General features: G+C 40.1%; 1 protein-coding gene across 10 annotated transcripts in view; it reads left to right on the top strand.

The window, feature by feature from the left end:
- Nucleotides 1-19,663, top strand: part of TBC1D5 (TBC1 domain family member 5) — a 579,609-nt gene that overhangs the window by 516,145 nt on the left and 43,801 nt on the right. For all 10 annotated transcript variants that reach the window (XM_027583569.2, XM_027583568.2, XM_027583571.2 and 7 more), the window contains one exon: nucleotides 4,563-4,726. In XM_027583569.2, coding sequence (XP_027439370.1) covers nucleotides 4,563-4,726 — 164 coding nt within the window. The remainder of the gene's footprint in view (nucleotides 1-4,562; nucleotides 4,727-19,663) is intronic.

Here is a 19,663-nt window from a genome sequence, read left to right on the forward strand (position 1 = left end):
CAGAGGAGTGAGAAGAAAAGAGAGACTGAGGAACCAAAAGCTATCCTCGTGATTGACCCTATGTTGGCCACTCTGCTTCTTGATGAGAAATGATAGTCGTGAAGCAGGACAAACAGTTCCATTATGTTCTGGATAATCACTTTAAGGAGTCAGAGAAACATATGATATGTAAAACAAATTTGGAGAAGCATCAGTTAGCTAGAAAACACTTTGTGGAACACTTATTTCCAGAAGACATTGAATAAATGATGAGAACAAGGGCAGAATTTGCCCTTCACTTTCAAAAGACCTCATTCCGTTTTTCTTTAACTTGAGGTCACATGTACTACAGCCCACCTGGCACAGCCCTTATTAGGGGCAGAGGGGAGTGCAGCTTTGCCCAGCATGGGCTCTGGAGTTGGGTCTGGGTTTAAATTCTGCCTCCATCACTGCCTTGCCAGATGACTTAGGGAGGTTACATACCCTCTTATCCGGGAAGACCAAAAAAAGAACAGCTGCTTCAGGGTGGGTCGTTGGAAGTTACCCCAGCGCCTGTCCCACAGTAAGGACTCAAGAGTGCTACCTGCTTGGGTGGTAGTGGTGATGATGTTGGCACTATTAACATGTTTTGTTCAAATCCCTCTGGTTTTCAGAATCAAATTATGAAAAAGGCAACTCAACACCTCTGTCTTTCCTTTTTTTAATCATTACTTCTGATATCCTATAAGCACATGTTTGCATGTGGGCACCTCCAACAGTGCTTAGACTAGACTGTGGTCAGACTAGAGCTGGTCTATTCCAGGGGCTTCAGGAGTACCCTGCTTCTGTTCACTGTCCTGTGACACCAGGATGTATGTTTTTAATGTGTAAACATCAGTCTCCTTGCTGTCTGTCTGTCATTCAAGCCTGTGAGGTAACAAAATGTCACCAGACGTATCTCATTTTCTCCTAGGTCATTGAGTAAAGTCAAGGTGATCCCCTTTCCGTGGCCACAGCACTGGGCTTCCCAGGCCTTTCCCTTTTTGCTCTTCCGAGCTATGCCTCCCCACCAACGATCCCCAGGCTTCCTAGCCTTCTGAACATTTTGCCTTTGGGTGTCCTGTGTCCAGCTCCTCTGGCTGGTCTCAAGTTTACAGGGGTTCTGCCTGTCCATGTAGGAATACCCCTCAGCCCCTGTTCTTATTTCCCTTTGAGTTTAGTGAGAGAAAAATCACAAGAATATGATGGCGCTCAATAAATATTTTCTCCCTTTCCGCCTTTCCTCCCTCCTAGCCGTTCTGTAGTGGGAGATCTTCATGAGGCCTGTGAAGCTCAGTCAGCTTGGGCTCTTGACAAAAACCTCCACTGACATGTAGCACATGGGACACAAAACTTTCATTGGATGTTTCAGAGAGGGAAAGATTTAATGAAGGAAAGATTTAATATACCTAGACACATGCATATTTAGTCCAAGTAGCACCTTTGTGCACTAGAAAAAGCTACCCCTTCTGTGCAGATGCAGCTCACAGCAGGGCGTGCATCTTCACAAGTGGAACAGTAGAGCAGGTCCCGGATGCCAGCCACCCCACTAGGCAGTCTCCTGTATGGCCTACGTGGTCGTCCTGTGCTCAGAGCTGGGTCACTAAAGTCACTAAAGGGAGGTGCAGCCAATGTAAGAACAGTCCTAACGGGAGAGAGGACTAGCAAATCTGCAACCCACAGTACTGCATATTAAACTCCCTGCTCTAGATTTGAGAGCCACCACTGTGCTAGTAATGGTTTCTGTCTACTGACTACTTAGCATACTCTCTGATACGCTCAGCCACTCTGAGCCTTTTATGCACATTACCCACTTGGGGTACAAAGCATGTATGAGGTAGAGGTCTCACTTATAGATGAGAACCAAGGCTTATGGAGGGTCAGTGAATTGTTCAAGGCCCCACAACTAGATATCCACTGCGCTTTGACTCAAGCCTGGTGTATCAGACCCTGCAGGTACTGGTTTGAGGAATTCTGCCTTGGAAACAGCCTTAGCTTAAGCCTTTATAATCTCTTGTGTGGATTACTCAATCAAGCTCCTGTAATCCTCCTGCTACTTTCCTCCTTAAAATCTGTAGTAACTCCCATCATCTACTGACAAGATAAGGGCCAGACCTCTTAGCATGAGAACAAGGGGCTCTTCTTGATCTAGCTGGCCCTATTTAGATCCTCACCTTCCCTTTTTCCTCCCTCCCCCTAGGGCTGGGTGACCAAGAGGGAAAATAAACTCACATTTAGGGTACCAGCAGCTTCTAGAAAGAATGTGTTTGAGTCTCTCCTTCCAGTGAAATAATCATCACATGAAAAAGAAGCACTCTGGGACACTAGTATTGGTGTCATTTTCAGTTACGTATGGATGGCAGGAAGCTCCAAGGGATTCAGTGAGGCTGTGCTGGAGCTAGATGCCCCCAGTAGTATTTACCAGTTGCCTTGATAAGCACTGTATTCTCTGCCGAAAATGACCCTTCCTGAGCCACTGCCACACCACCAGCAGCACCACCTGCTCTTCAGGCTCTAAGATGGGGCGTGTACCCATTGCCTGAGACGGGATCAGATGCTCCTTCTTTCGTGCTTCCAGAGTACTGTCATTTACACTTGTGTTTGCTTTTATCACCTGGGATTGCAGGTTAGTTAGTGTGCATGCCAGTCTGTGTTTCCCTTGTACTGCTATTTTTAGGAGCTTTTTAAGAGCTCCTGTTGTGGTCATCCCTCATCCTTAGCACTGGACAGCGTTTCTGTAGGTATTCCATAAGCTCCATCTGCATGAGGCTTGTTCCCTGGTGTTTGGTTATGAGTGAAAGAATATGCGCATGCCTGAGGTGGCCTAAGAATTTGGTCTTTATTCAGTGTATTTAAAAATGCCTACAATCGAAAAAAATTCTGAATAATTGTCATGAGTCAGGATTTCTGAGAAATAAACTGTGAGACAAAGACTTATGGGTAGGAAGCTCTTGGGGGGGGCAGTGCGTGCCATCAAGGTCAGCATCTGGGGAGTGAAAAGAGCAGCGTCAGTGGAGGGAGGAGTTGAGCTGCTTTGCATTGTTCCCCGGAACTTCTGGGGCTGGGCTGGCCCTTCGGAGTCATCTGCCTTGAGGCAAGAAGGCCAGCTTGTCCTCTGCCCCCAACCAGTCACTAGATTGGAGCTAATCCCTGGGGAAGGACAGGATCGTAGACAGAGCAGCTGTCTTCAGCTGAGGGCTGTTTCCAAAGAGGAATTCCTAAGAACCATCATTAGCCAACACGCCCGGTGGCTGGGAGAATAAATGGCTTAGTCCAGAAGGGGGGACTTGGGCAGGGCACCACAGCAATATATTGAAGAGTGCACCTCTGAGAATAGGCTTTCAGTTTTAATGCAACAAAAGAAATGATTAATGTTGTTCCTATCAGTTAAAAACTTTAAAAGGTTTAAAGAAAAGTTCAGAACCTCTGTACAGCTTCCAGGCTCCAAGCTTGTTGAGTGAGAATACTGACTGCTGCCCTCGGGAGCTGTCTGGGGGAGGCCTGGCTCATGGAGTGTCTCAATCTTTTGCCCAGTGTGCCATACCAGTGTTGTCCCCTTCTATGTGTACAAGGCATGGAAAGGGCAGGGAAGTCTGATAGTCCTTTCTTCTGTTTCAAGGCAAGACTCCTCCTGGTGCCTAGGCTTTTCCCTCAGATCTCCAGGTGAAAGACTCCATCATCCCCTTTGCGGACATGTTCTGGTGACTCCATTTTCTTAAGGTCTAAATGTCTGTGTTCCCAAAGAGAACAAAAATGTTAGTAAGCTAGTTCTGTAATTGAGGGGAAAAAATATATTTTGTGCAGGGGTTTTCTGTGAGATATAGGCCAATCAGTACCTTATCAATACTACCACTAATTTGGGACTTGATAATTCAGGGGTACAAACTAATGGGAGCTGACCTTAGTGTTATCTCTGAAAAGGTCATTTGCTAAGCAGAATAACAGATGGTGGGGGTCAGAGATGCACCCACTCCGATGTAAGAACCGGTCTAGAGAGAGGCCCTGGGAGCCAGCACCTTGTCCCATTTTTCAGATGCTTCTCCCATAGCTCGGGGGAGCCATATATCGGTTCCACAGTTAGTGAAAAGGAAAGACGCTCTTTCGAAAAACTGCTAAAGGATTTAGATTTTTTAATGTTAATAATGTTTTTAATGTTAATTTTTTAATGTTAAAAAAATTAATTTTTTAATTTAATGTTATACTGTATAGTATAATAATTTCTGGCTTCTGTCGCTAAGGATGATTCCTTTAGTGAGGGAAAATCTGGTTATCTAACCTGTGATTTCTAAAAATTAGAACTTTTGAGTTTTTTTGTATGTGTGCAACACTCAGACTATTGTAGCATAAATTACGTGTGGAAAAGTATAGCGTCACTTCAGTGTTTTAAAAACCTGGCATCTGTCCTGATACATAAAAAATGCGTGCATTTTAATAACCCACAGTGTCCTTAGGTTGACAGTGTGAACAAAGAAGTATAGTAACTGATCCTTTATTAAAGACAGTGAATAAAGTAGCTTAGTGAAGAAGTCTAATGTTTCATTATTGCCTCTTAATTTTTCCTACAGGACAAAGTTCCAAAACCATCAGTTCATCCCCAAGCACTGAAAGTTTGCCTGGAGGAAGAGAATTTACTGGCTCCCCACCTTCATCTGCTACTAAAAAGGATTCCTTTTTTAGCAACATCTCCCGTTCCCGCTCACACAGCAAAACTATGGGCAGAAAAGAATCTGTAAGTATTTAAGGACGCTTTTCCTTTTATCCTTCATCTTCCTCTAGAGTACTGCATTAGTTAAAAGGCCTTCAGTACTGAGTTTTATAAAGCTCTTAACGTGTCTACAAACTAAAACAAATAATTTCATCAAATTTTTTTACTTTTGTTATTATAACGTAATATTTTAAGGCCACAGTCTGCATCGCACTGGGAGAAAAAAAAGCAGCAGCAGTTTAAAGTAAGTTGAATCCCAAATCTCTGTCCTTTCTTCCTCTGCAAATGCTTTTTTGTCAAAGCCTGCGTTTTTTCCTAAAATGTAACAAGTAGCATTATACCAAATAATAGATTAAGACACAGTGTTTTTTCAGTTTTAAGTTATTTCTTGAAAATGAATTATTTTACCACTTGTTTTAAAAAAGTGACACAAATTACATCTACATGATGGTATATTGATAGCTACTGTCTGAGATCCTTTGTATACATTGCTCAGAAGGACATATCTAAAGCATATCAATCACTTTAAAAATCTGGTTGTGTCTGAAATTGTTTTTACGCCAACTTCACAAAAATTAAAACATTTAGCCACATCTTCTGGGTAATTCAACACCTAGTATTCTAATATGAAGAATCCATCTGCCCACTGGAAGAAGATGCCCATATAAGGTATTACAGAAAAGGATCTAGCTATTACTGAACTAGTTCTAAATTAGAAGACAACAACAAAACTTTCAAACGTTTGAGGGACATTTATGGTACGTAGAACAGATAACCGCATGATGTCTACTTGTATGATGGGGTAGGACCTTAGGCAAGATACTCAGATTCCTGGTACTTCAACTCTGTCATCTACAAATGAAACAACACACTTTGCCCTCTGAAGGGAAGAGTTCACGACATAGTCTCTTGGAGTCCCTTTCACGTGTGACAACTATGATTCTCTGATTTGTAGAACAGAATGGAACTCTCGTTTAAAAATGGCAGCTTTAATGCAAGCAGTTAGCTCTGCTCCCTCCCTCCCTCTACTCCAAGGACAGTCAGGGTTGTTAAAGGTAAACCCTCAAGGAATAAGGAAACAGGAGAAAAGATAGTAACAAGATTTTGTTCCTTGTAAAACAGATGTTAAGTGGTAACTGACTTAGCAGCCTAAGAAAACTAAACATTAAGTCAGCAGTAGGTAAAAACCAAGAAGCAACTTGACTTAGATTGTAAACTCCTCTCGAAGCTCAGGAGCTGTAAATGGAGTGAAGTTGGAACTTGCTCTTCAAGAAGCAATTAGAGGAATGGGTGAAACAGGTGATGGGGATGAAGGAGGGCCCTTGTTGTGATGAGCATCGGGTGATGTATGAAACTGCTGAATCACTATATTACACCTGAAACTAATATAACACTGTATGTTAACTGTACTGGAATTAAAACAAAAGAAAAAAGCAAGTAGATTCCCTTTCCCACCCTGGCAGAAGACTGGAGGTTTACTCCTCTGGAAAGTGTAAAACAGAATGTCTCCAGACTGAGAGAGGTCAGGCGCATTTGAGTACACCCTACCAGAAGAGAAATGATGAATATATTTAAATACTGAATATGAGATCCCCAGGCCTCACCCCACTTGCTTCCCAGAATACCAGGATGTCTGTCCCTTCAGGCAGGAGATGAAAAGAGTTTTCTCTAGATAAAAGTTATAAATTTTTAAAAACACACAAATATACTGACCTTAGGTGTTGTCCAGGGAAACAGCCAGTTCACTTTAGAGTGGACTCACCCTTCACAGCTGTATCCACACACAGAACTTTCTTTTAGCTTTTAGTTCAGACTACTTTACATGAGCAAGACAGCCAGGGATCACCAGATACTTGAAGAGAGTATCTGTTAGTTAAAGACCAGCAAAAGCAAATAGAAGAAAGTAACTGGGAGAAAACAGTTTATGTAGGGGAAGAATGCTTCAGAAAGAGAGAGAAAGAAAAAAAGAAAACATTTATTCAGAGAGTAAGGACAAAAGCTATTAGATATCAAAATATGATGTCTGAAATGTAAAGCTTAGTAAACGAGCTGGAATTGATAAAATTGAGGAACTCTCCCAAGAAAACAAAATACAAGACAGAAATAGAAAGTAAGGGAGAAAAATAGAAGAAAATTAGAGAACCAACCTAAGAGGTTCAAAACCTGAAAAATAGAAGTTCCAGAAAGAGAGAAGAGAAAATGAAAGGAAGGAGATAATCAAAAATATAATTAATTAAACATTCCACTTATGAAAGACCTGAGTTTTCAGATTGAAAAAGTCCTAGAAAGTCCCACACAAGTAAAAATAAACCCACACCCAGATACATCACTATAAAAGGTCAGAATTCTGAGAACAAAGATATCCTCCAAATTTGTAGAGTTGAGGGAAAAGAAGGATTTCCATCAAAGGATCAGGAATTAAAATAGCTACAAATTGCTCATAGGAACAGAAGAAGCAAGGCAATGGAGGAATACCTTTAAAGTTCTAAGAGAAAATTACTTCTGGCCTCGATTCAATACCTCACCAAACTAATTAAGTGTGAGGTTAGAATTAAGCCACTTTCAGATAGTAAAGATTCAAAAACCTTATTCCCACGTACCCATTCTCAGAATCCCCTGGAGGATGTGATCTACAAAAATAAGGACATACACTAAGGATGGGCAATACCTGAGAACAAGGAAAATGGAGTATCCAGAGCAGGACAAAAAGATTCCTCAGAATAATAATATGGGGAGATTCCAAAACTAAATAGAGCACAGCTATTTAGCAGGTCCAGAGAGCAGTAGCCAGCCCAGGTTGGAGCAAGTCAGAAGGTTCTAGAAACTTTTCTCCAAAAAGATGCTATTTGGGGAACAAGTAACATATTTGAACAAGTTAAGAGATTTAAACTAGGGGTGAGTTTGGGTTTGAATTAATGATGACTTTATAGAAACTAAGCCACTGAAACACAGGACAGTTTGTAACTCCAAAGAACAGAGGAAGAAAGGTTATAAGCCTTGTAACTGAGCCATGACTAGAATTTACATAGACATTATAATGAAAGCCTATTGACTCTTAATCTAATCAAAATCATGGGGGGAGGGGCACCTGGGCAGCTCAGGCAATTGAGCATCCAACTCTTGGTTTCCGCTCAGGTCATGATTTCTTGGTCATGGGATCGAGCCCCTTATCAGGCTCCGCACTCAGCACAGAGTCTGCTTCAGATTCTCTCTCTCAAATAAATGAATAAAGAAAATCTTTTTTAAAAAATCATGATAAAATTCTGTGGAAAATATTGGGTGTGGGAACTGTGTGTTTGCATGGGGAGGGGAGTGAGCAGGTGGGAGTGGTCACTAGACCTAAATCTTTATCTTCCATAGTGAAAAATAAGTGTGTAATAGTCTCTAGAAAAAGTAAAGAGGTAGCAATATAAGCTTAGAGATATTGAGATAAAAAAATGGGTAAAAGAATTGAAAGTGGTTCCTTCTGGAGAGCAGGAAATAGAGGGTGGGGCTGTGTGAACTGTTTTTCATAACAGGCCTTATAGAACCATTTGACTCTTCAAAGTGTTATATATATAACTTAGATTAAAAATAATAACTAAAAGTCACAACAAAAACAGAATGTATTGGCATAATAAATTAGAAGAGATGTCTGCCTGTACAAAGAACATGTCTAGGAAGAACCAGAAAAAGGAATAATAAATGAAAAAGGCATATGGAGACATGTTTCATTTGCATTCTATCATATTTTGGTGGCATATGGATTAGTCTACAACACCAATTAATTACTTTTCTTTATGGTGATAACTGTAACTTAAAACTGAGAAGTCAGGCAAAAATAGAAATAGAGTAAGTCTAACTCTCTATGTAGACCTGTTATGTACCAAGAAACGGAATTAAAATTATTATTCAAAATTTAATATATTCTCTAACTGTAGGAAGTAAGTAGGCAGAAATTTTCAAGAGAAAGCCCCTGGTTTTTCAATAGGTTGTCTGATTATTTTATGAAATAAGGTAGTCCATTCTCTCTGCCAGGTAATTCCAGTTCTCCCCCATTCTAAGGCACTTGGTAGGATTGCACCTCTTTATCTCCCGTGAGCTGTCAGAGCCACGTGACTAGTTCTGGCCAGTGAGTTGTAAGGGGAAGTGATGTGTATGTATTTACCACAAGATCTTCCTCAGCTCTCTCTTTCCCTCTGCCAACCCTTGATAGATTTGAAGTGTGAGTGAGAAATAACCTTCATTGATTTATGCTGAGACTGTTGCTTATCACAGCCTAATGGTACACAGTTGGAAATGTTCAGGCCCATAGCTGGGAACCCATTCTCCCATGGGAGCCACATACCACCATTGAGTTGCCACCCCGATGGCACCAGAGCCCATGATTGGGCCCCCACCATCCTTGGGCCTATTTTGCTTTCATTTTCAGCCCAGTTTGGTATGATACAGGGGCATTCCATGTCTTCAGAAAAGCTCAAGATTGTTTTTCATTAACATCATCATCATCGGTTTCTCACATAAGCAAGTAGCCAGGAATTAAAGCAAAGATACCTCTTGCTTTGGATCCCCAGTGCCTTAAACTATATGTATCTTGCAGATTTCAAGACTCCACTGATCTTTTAAAGTGGCCCAGGATCAAGAAGTTTTTAATGTCAGTTAGCAAAAGGTAAAATAGCAGTGGAAAACAGACATTGAAACAAAACAACCTGGTAGTTGCTGTCAACCTGAGTGTGGCAAAATCTGCTTATAGTGGTCCTAGCGTAATCATTGGGAAATGATTTTCAAAATCAGTGTGTGACATATTTTGGACAAGCATCATATCTTAGGTCATAGAACTTATTTCCTCTCAGTATCATCTTTTTATGTATCATAGAAAGCCTTTCTGTAATCCACGGACTGTCTCCTTCAGATGAAGGTATATCACATTTATTCCTATCAATGCCCCTGATTTGGCCACATAATAGAATACAAAACTCATCTAAGTCTTTAAAGAGGTAACACATTAATCTCTGTGTCATATGTTTATGAAAGATATCACCCTTCTTCCTCTCTGAAATGTGAGCAAACTAGAGGGAAGTTTTAAGAATTGACCTTTACTTCATTGTCTGTAGTAGTGTTATTTTGAGGGTTTGTATTTAGTCACGAAGACAATTTTCCCCTGCTTTGTTCCCCAAAAGAGCCTTTAGGGCTCACTTAATTCAAACCCTGGTTTTCATCAAGCTTTCATTTTTTAGTCTTGAAAACAAAATTGAGAATTTTGATACTTTTAATTTTCCATACTTTATTTTTCATGATAATGTAAATGACATCCAACACTTAGTTTTCTAGAAATCTATTTTAGTTGGTCATTCATCTGACTCTTAAGTAATTTTTTACTTGTTTTAGCACTGTTAGTCATGTTCCACAATTGTTGCCAAATCATTTTCCAAGAATATCTTTGCTAACATTCAGGAATAGGGAAAATACTGAACATAAAAAAAGCTCTAAAACTGATTTACGTGTAAGTTCTAATATTTAAGCATATCAGCCAAGTAAAACTTTTTTAAGTTCCTGATGAACTGCAAGACATTTTGCTATGCTTTGTGATAATTACATATCAGTCTCCAGAGATCTAAAGTTATCCATGGTTCAGAGTCCTCTCTAAACTACAGGAAATCAAAATTGTCTGAGCTAGAAATCCTTGCGTGAAACAGGATGTGTAATGAAGTATGCACCCCCCTGCAAGCTCCCAGCGCCACTGAGGGTGCTCATCATCTGTCTTTGTGACCCCTGCATGCACCCATCATAGCCCTTGGGTACTTTGAACATATGCCCTGGTCATACTAATATAATTACTTTTGTAATATGCATTGATCTATTCTTTATGACAGCAAAATTACAAAAAGTGTCAGATGAATGAAAACAAATTTAAAAGCTGACGCATATTTACTTCTGGAAGTATAGACAACCTAAACATTACCAAATCTACTTCCAGTTATGTTCTAGGAATTGAAAGTTAAGACGTATCTGTATAAGAAATAAATGAGAGTAGTCCCAGTGAGGGTGCTTATGGTAAAATTGTCGGAGAGGGAAACCCATCAAAAGTTAAGTAATAATTAAACTAAATAAGAATATAGCTCATCAGTGTGAGGGACATTAAATGGCTTAATGCCAGAGAAGCAGTAGAGATCTTAGTTAATATGGATTCAGAAGATAGATGATCATAGGTTTTTGTTTTTTGTTTTATCTAGACAGACTTCATGTGAGAGATCAGACTTGAACCACAAACATTTCTTCTTTCATTAAACACAACCATTGTTTTCCCTTATGAAAACTCCAGCAACTGCCTAAGACAGATCGTGGTGGTGGATACTGAGTAGGCAGTCAACAATGTCTGTTGTGGGTGTTTTCTTCTCCCTCACAGCCTCTAACAGAATGTAAAGTGGTTGGGATTATAGCAATTTGCTTGTGGTAAAAATAAAAGAAATTATTATCTCAAATGAGGAAATTTGTTGCTTATTATTTCAAATAACAAGAGTCCTGAGATAGGCTAGTCCTGGTCTAGAATTGGCTGATGCAGCTGTTCATTGACATCACCAACTTCTCGTTCTGCCATCCTCGGTGTATCGGCTTTGTCCTCACGTCATGCCCATCATGTTCTCAAGAGGGCTGCCCCAGAGGCAGGTGTGTATCCTGTCGTCCTCCCACCCCTCCCCGCCCCTACACACACAACATCGTCTAGAAAAGTCTTTACCTGGAAGCTCCCCAGCTGACTTTCCCTCTCCCTCCCATCTCATTGGTTGGCCAGAATGAGATCCCATGCCAAATTCCCAAATCCCAGATTCCAAAATCAATCTCTGGTAAGGGGAAACTTTAGAGAAGTTTAGATAACTGTAGGTGCAGAAAGGTGGTGGAAGGATGTACCTAGATAGCTAGATGAATCGTCCCTAAAGTGTTAATTGCCAAAATGGTTTCTCTCATCCTTCCCTGAAGCATTTGCCTTTGAAAAGAGCCAGTTCTGTTGCAGTAATGTTTCATTGGTGAATTTTTAGGCAGTTGGAGTTAGATTGGTAGTTGGAAGAGAGATACTGAGCAGTGGCATTCCCAGCAGGCCAGAATTTTCCTAGTTACCTGATTTTCTCTTTAGTCAGTGAGTATACTTCCTAAGAACACGTATTATGTGGAAAGTATTGATTGTAGCGCATTTCCTTATGGCTGCTGGGTGGAATTGAAAACTGGCATCTCTAGAGTATGTCTAATTATAGCATTTTTTCCAATTGGTAAATATATATTTATAATCTCTCATTGTTTAATCAATAACACTAATGATAGCTGGATTAAAATAGAGTCCCATTTAAAATACCTTCCCATTTAATATAGTTTATTGACATGAATAGATACAAAATGAATTCAGACATCAGCAGTTTTTCTTCTAAGGAATTATAATCTAAGGCCAAAATGAGCTCAGATATTTGAAGCATGACATTTAGTTACTCACTAGGTGTTATATGAACCTTGTTCACAATCTTTCTGCCCGTGCACCAGCTCAAGGTCAGGGAAGGTGGACCATATATCTTTGTAGGAGCAGTCCTTCCCCCTATCTCCATCTATTTGCCTTAACCCAAAACACATAATTCCATCGCGAAGAAATAGTGTCAAAAGGAGCATCATAAAGAGCTCTCTGTTGTCAACAGCTAACAGGATGACAGTTTTAATTTAACTTAGTAAACAGATTTTATAACCAACTTTTAATATCTTTATACTTTGGTAAATTTCTTTTTAACCAGAATATCTGAGGGGTCCATGAAAGCAGAACCACAGGAAGTGAAGGGCTGAACCTTGACTGTAATAATGCCCTTTTTAGGACAGTGAGCTGGTGCCCTTCGGGAACAGATGAGACACTTATTCCCCTCATGCTGGGCCTTCTTCCCCATCATTTGTCTTTATCTCCACCATCCCCATAAAATGCGAAGTTGCTAGACTGTACCCGTGCTGAACACTGCCCAGGAGGCATAGGCAATAGCTGGGGAAGAGCTCAAGTGAAACAGTTAGAAATATTTAGAATCCCTGGCCAGAAATTCCTGTGGGTTTGAATCGTGCTTAATTAAACGTGTCATTAACAGCATTTGCTTCCTTCCAATGACCTTTCTTGAAATTTGACATTTATTTAGTCTTTCAGTGCCACATTGCCTTGGGGACAGTCATTTGGTTCCTAAAGTACACATGTGTGCAGCAGGGAACGAGATGGGGGCTTTGAATTGTCCGTGCAGCTGATCCGCTAAGGCCAGAGGCCAAACCGTGGGGACGGCTAGGCTGTCCTCCTTCCCCCTCACTGGCAGCACCACCCTCTCCTACATAGCAACTTTCTGCTTTTAAATCTTCTGCCCCTAGCATCTCATCATTTGTTCTTTGAAACCCCTATGATAACTTTTCCAGAAAGCTCTATGTTTAATCGACTGAGTTTTAATTCCAGGAGGAATGGCTTTGCCCCGTCAAAGGAATTCTAGGCCTTTGAAACAAAGGAGGAGATCTATATCAGACAGGCAGCTTTCCCCTTGCCTTGAAACCCTAAGGGTAAGAAACACCTTTTGATTTTCCCTCATGCTAGAGCTGCTGAGTCGGTCGGTGGCTTGGGCACCTTTGCTGCAGCTTTCTCTCTTTCCCTGAACCCCTGATATTTCCCCTCCTGGTTTTTAGCTCCAGGATGCCCATGTGTCCGGAATTCATCTGTGTGGAAGTATTGAAGGTGGTACATGCCAGGAACCCCACAGCTGCAGCGTGGGAGAAAGGGGCAGAGTTGCAGAGTGTTCGGTAATGCAGTTTGTGTACTGCTTAATAGAGCCCTGAAGGGGCACGTGGGTGCGAAAGCCTGGCCTGAGCTCTGTTCACTAAGCAGTATGAACTGCTGGGAGCCATGTTTGCCTGGACAAGGGGGCGTTTTTCTCTCTGTACACAGGTAATATCCACTCCCCAAGTCCAGCACCCAAAGGAAGTGACTTTTCCTAATTAAATTAAAAGCATGTTTTAGGTTAGTAGAGGTCCCAAGAGGGAACTGCAATTGTTGGGAAAATTTTGGACCTTTCTATTTTGTGGCAAGAATGATAAAATTAAAAAAATAATAATAGTAACATGGGTGGTACCAGAAAACATGTTAGCATTCATATGAACAACTAATAAGATGAGAAAAGAACAAAAACAAAGTTCTCTTGACCATAAGAATATTAAGTATAATCATTTACACAGAGAGTTTACCATTCATGCTTTATTAAGCCTCTTAATAAGCATGTCTGTCATTAGAAACGCATGTGAGTAACTTCACTGTAAATTGTATTTGATTAGACTAGTAAACTTGGCTCACATAAGCTTAATGTTGATCTGGAGTGTTTCTCTGCTTGTGAAGTACAGTTGATCATGAACAACTTTTAAAAATATATGAAAAAAACAATAAGCAAGACCCTTCTCAGCCCTGACGTTACATTGTGGCTGAAGTATTTAAAATGTCTTGAAAGATCACCAGAATATAATCAAATCCCCAAACTTCCTTTTTATTTAAGATGATGGCAGGGCCCTCCCCTCCTTTCGCCCAGAATTGTTACCAACTTAATACAGTTCTGTCTAGAGCCTTATTTCCAGTCAGAACATCATTTTCCAAAGTTACTTAGGTCAGTAGATAGAAGCTTTGACAGCAATAACTCAAAGTATGATGACTTTAATAAGCCATGAACAAATTAGCTTTACCCTAAAACTTTATGGGCTACATTTGAAAATGAAAGAAGAAAACAAAAATGTTTCAACTGGAAAAGCAGTTATGTAAAGGAGTCATTTCCACCCCTCTGCCCACCCTATCCCCACCCTTTCTTCATACACCCCTAACTAGACTCGTCCTGGCTTTCTTGGTAGTATTTCCCAATTATTGTTTCACCTTTGATGTTCTTACTGTTCTGCTTTAAAGTTCCCTGTCTTTCTTATTTTGCCTCTTCAACAAACTCTTAACGATTGTCTGATCTTATTAAATAAACTCATTCCAACCATACCTTGTCCCCGCAACAGAAAGGGCCTTTCAGACCGGCATCTAGGATTGATCACTTTCAGATGACCACTCTGACCTCTTGATCATCAACACCTTTAAATTCTGGGACACCATCCCAAAGTTAAGACAGAATTGTAAACAAGATCATGAAAGTTTGCAGCATTTACCTGAATTCTTTCATGTCCCCTCAGATGTATCAAGAGTCCCACTAACAAGAAAGTATAAAGAACTAGAAAATTATAGCATTAACCTGCCCCACATACACATATTCACCCACCACCACACAGTCCAAAAATGGAAGGGGGCCTCATATGCAAAATAATGCTCCAATTAAGTTAGAATAGGCAGGGAGAAATGCTTCCAAGTTGCTTAATTTCAGGATGTTCTCAATCTAAATTCTAGACAGTGTTTTGGATTTGAAGCATATTTATATAGTCCACATGCATCTCTTATTCATTCATAAGGATGCAAAGATATACATTGCATAAAATACCAAGAACAGTACTTTTGAAAATGAAATTTAAGAAAATAAGAATGAAACCAGCCGGGTACCACTATGTGATAATACTAAAACATTTATAGAAATCCTAAGTTCATCTCTAAACAACAGTCAAACTTTAACATCATCCAGCTGGACAGCAATAAAACTATGAATACCTATTTTACTGCCCAGGATAAATGAGTATTGATTTTTTTCTCAGTGTCTGTAGTCAAAGTCACCAACCCTCAATTTCAATTATGACTAAACTCCTTTTTTGATATCTGTGATGATTATCTTCAGAATTAGATTTGAAGGTTGGGTAGTCACAAGATCATTTTTTTAATTATTATTATTATTTTAATAAATGGGTGGGTCTAATTTTTTTTGCCAGAAATTGAAATTTAAATTCCTGAGATGATCTAATGAAATTTAAAGACTTTACTGGAACTTGCATTTCATTCCAAAGAGAGTCATTATCTAGGATGCTGAATATAACAGAAATTCTCAAACTGATTCAAATAATAAGGAAAGTTATGAGCTCAAATAAGTCCAAAGGACTTCTCATTTCTAGATGTACATTAGAATCACCTAGAGAGCTTGAAAAAAATGCCAGGAATAGCAGTATTGAATCAGAATCTCTAAGGTGGGACATGGGCCTTCGTAATTGTTAAAAGCTTTCCAGGTTATTCCAACCTTATTCAAAGGTTTAGAACCAGTGATTTAGAAGCTCATCAGCGTCTTCAAGGACCCAAGTTCTTTTCCACCTCCCTGCCCTGTCCTGCTCAGAACAGGCCCTTCCCCAGGTTAGAAGTGAGACAGCTGCAGCAGTTCTCGGCACTGTATCTAGTCACCAACGTCTAGTTGAAGAGGATAAACCATGTCTTCCTGAGGCTCTGCACTGGATCACCTTCCTTTTTTTTTTTTTTTTTAAGATTTTATTTATTTATTTGAGAGAGGGAGAGGGAAAAACAGACTCTGTGCCAAGCAGAGAGCCCAATGTGGGGCTCAATCCCAGGACCTCGAGATCATGACCTGAGCCGAAGGCAGATGCTTAATCGGCTGAGCCACCCAGGCTCCCCTGGGTGACCTTCTTCTTGAGAGGAGGGCCCTCTTGGGGTGGAGGACATGAGGAATGAACATGGAGTACCAACACTCCTCCCTACAAACTCAGAGTTTCGTTAGCCCTACTGAGTGCTGCCATGATCTGTCAACTAAAGCTTCTCTGCAGTTACCCTTGTAGAAAAATACATCAATTTGATTGTCATGACGTATTCATCTTCAAATGAACAGTCACCTTCAGAACAGTCATTTCTGTTATAGACAATTTATGTGTTCCCCCAAAATTACCATGCTGTGCAAAATCATGCATTCGAAACTACTGGACTCATGGGGAAATGGGATTGGGGAACAGCACTCAAAAACTTCATTAGTAATATGTAAAAAGAGGTAGGAACCTGGTTAAAGTGGTAGTATGGTTTCACACATGTTAAAAGATGAAAAAAATACATAAATACTTTAATAGATACAATCCTGAAGCTTGGTTGGAGAAGTGGACCTCAGAAAGATTGCGGCTTTGTGAGTTACCATGAAGTAGTGGAGGGAGGACTATGTGGAATCTGATGGATTTGGGATATGGGCATAACCCATCACACACACTGTAACTGAGGTGGCTGGCAGATTTGTGAGGTGTATGCATGACACATTTTGTGTGTTCCTGCATGTCCAGGTTCAGCTACATGCAGTTTCTAGCATTCGTCCGGTATTTCGTGTGGATGTATTTGTGCATAAGCAAACATGAAATTCACATTATGCTCCATTGTTCCCTAATCCATTAATCTCATTGGGACAGATTCACATTTTCAAAACGAGCATTATCACAGAATTGATTCTACTCTGGGTTTGACATGCATCTTCTGAATGTCATAGGTTAGGGGAAAGTGGGTGTAGAAAGATTATATTTTATTACTTTTTTGTTCTCAGTTCAGTAATTAACAGTACCATGTGAATTATAAATTTTAGAGTAAGTCCATTTTATTAATGGTCGCATACATCTCAAGTATTTTGTAACACTAGCTTGCTCCCCATGAATGTCTTCCTCAGTGTCTGATTCCCCACCAGAATTCTATAGGGGTTACTACTCCCTGGGATAAATCCTATGATTGTAAGGCAGTCTACAGGGCCCTTGATGATCTCACCCTGTTCAACCTGATCATCAGTCCTCCCCTCAGGTCCTCCTTATCCTTTCAGGAATGCACAACTATTCCAGTCCCCTCACACCACCCGTGCTGTCTCATACCTCTGCATTGTTCTGCTCTGCTGTCTCTTCTGACCAAAATTATTAAGCTCCTTGTGTCCCGTGGAGCCTTCCTTCCCACCCTCTGGAAGCTTTAAGCACTTTCAGTAGGTAGCTAAGGCCCAACTTAGGCTGCAGATTCCAGAGCCCCTCCCCAAAGCTACAGAAGCAGCATCTGAGATGGGGGACAGGGGTGTCCTAGGTTATCTGCAAATGCTTCCTTTGCTCTGACTGTCAGAGAACTACCAGTATTCAGTTACAAGACTCTTGTCTCTATCACAGATTTTGTGTCTGGCACTCAGTAAGTGTTTATGAATGATTCTTGTTGGGGGATTTGCGTGCTTTGCAAGAATTCAGATGTATTAGGCTTTACTCTGACCTTTCCTAGGGCTTAAAAAGTCACCTCATTTCCCAGTGACATTCAGTGACCACATAAAAAAAGTAATAGCAATTGTTGGTATATAGTGAGAAATGGGGTTTTTATAAATTAGCTTAAGGGGTAAATTAACAAAAGTGTGATAGGCATGTGAAATAAGCTAGGTAATTTAGAGAATTATTTCCTTCTCTTTCTCTCTTTTTTTTTTTATTTCCAACATCTCAGAATCGGTAGTGTTCGTGTTAATCAAAGCTGTTCCAATGCTTGGTTTACTCTTACCAATTGTAACAAAGTATTTCTTAAACCACCCTTGATCCTTAGCTTGGATTTGTGATAGGGTGTCATTTTTAGCTTGTCCCTAATGGGACATTATGGGAGTCAGCCCAGAGAATGGTGGTACAAGGGTGCACATTTCATCCTCACACGGGTCAATTAGCTTTGCTATAAGAAAAACAACCTTGGCAAAGGCCCTTATATCTGGGTCAGCCATTGTGCAGACGCCTACTTTTTGGTGCCAGGAACAGCAAGGGAAAGCACACAGATGGTTCTACCCAGCCGGTAATAGTATGAGAAACTCAGCTGGAGGCCCCGGTGCTGGCTGGGTGGTTTCATCAGTTGGTCTGATCACGTGTAAGTAGAGAGGGAAAAACCCTTGTTAAATAAAGTAACATCTGTGCTAATTGGCATGGTGGAGGAAAGAGCTATTCTGGTTTACAAAAGATTGGTCAGGTTGCCTAATTATAAAAATACAACATGAAATGATAGAGCCTCAAAATCCAAAAGATGGGGACATTTCTCCACAGATGCCATTTAATTAGAGCACCACAGTCCCTTCTAGAAGAGACCTTTTTTCGCCCAGTTAAAATGTTCAACAGATAAGCAATTGTCTTAATAACTATGCTTAACATCTTTATACCTTTTGAATTTTTAAAGGCTAGGAAGTTCCTGAGACATACCATATGTCTATAATTATTTATTTAAGGGAGGAGTTATAGGATTTTTGTAAATAATAAGGTTTTTAACTATGCAAGTAAGGTTTTATTCTTCCTCTGGTTATACCTGTGTGAGGTTGTCCTGGTTAAACATTTTAATTTCCAGTATAATTATTTCAGGATTATAAATTTATTCAGTTTACTTAGAATTTGTAGTACATGATCCTATCTTCCGGCACCATTCTTATCTTTTCTGTTTATTTATTGTTTTTTTGTAAACAACTTCTAGAAAGGCACAGTTAGATTAAAATAGCTCACAATGTTGAAATGGCAATAGGCTGGGCGCCTCGGTGGCTCAGTTGGTTAATCGACTGCCTTCGGCTCAGGTCATGATCCTGGAGTCCCGGGATCGAGTCCCGCATCAGGCTCCCTGCTCAGCAGGGAGTCTGCTTCTCCCTCTGACCCTCCCCCCTCTCATGTGCTCGCTCTCTCTCTCTCACTGTCTCTCAAATAAATAAATAAAATCTTTAAAAAAAAAAAGAAATGGCAATAGGCACAAAACCACATTTCTAAAAGCTAAACATATTTAATAAATATTACTTATTATGATTATTGTAAAAATATATTCAGAAGATCCGGGATGAATTTAAATACCATGGATTATGGACATGTCCTACTTTATCCTTCTTTTTATTGCATTTATGTTTGAAAAGCATCTTTTCTCTGAAATTTATACACAGCCTCTGTTTATCAAAAGTTACAGAAGAGAGCACTCATAATAACAAAATTAATTTATATTTGGTTTTAAAAATAAGTGCTAATGTTTACAGTAGGATAAAGTGATACCTAATAGTCTTAAGAATTAGCTCTAAACAGAAGAATGAAGCC

Source organism: Zalophus californianus, chromosome 1, assembly GCF_009762305.2.
Source record: "Zalophus californianus isolate mZalCal1 chromosome 1, mZalCal1.pri.v2, whole genome shotgun sequence".
NCBI classification, from domain to species: Eukaryota; Metazoa; Chordata; class Mammalia; order Carnivora; family Otariidae; genus Zalophus; species Zalophus californianus.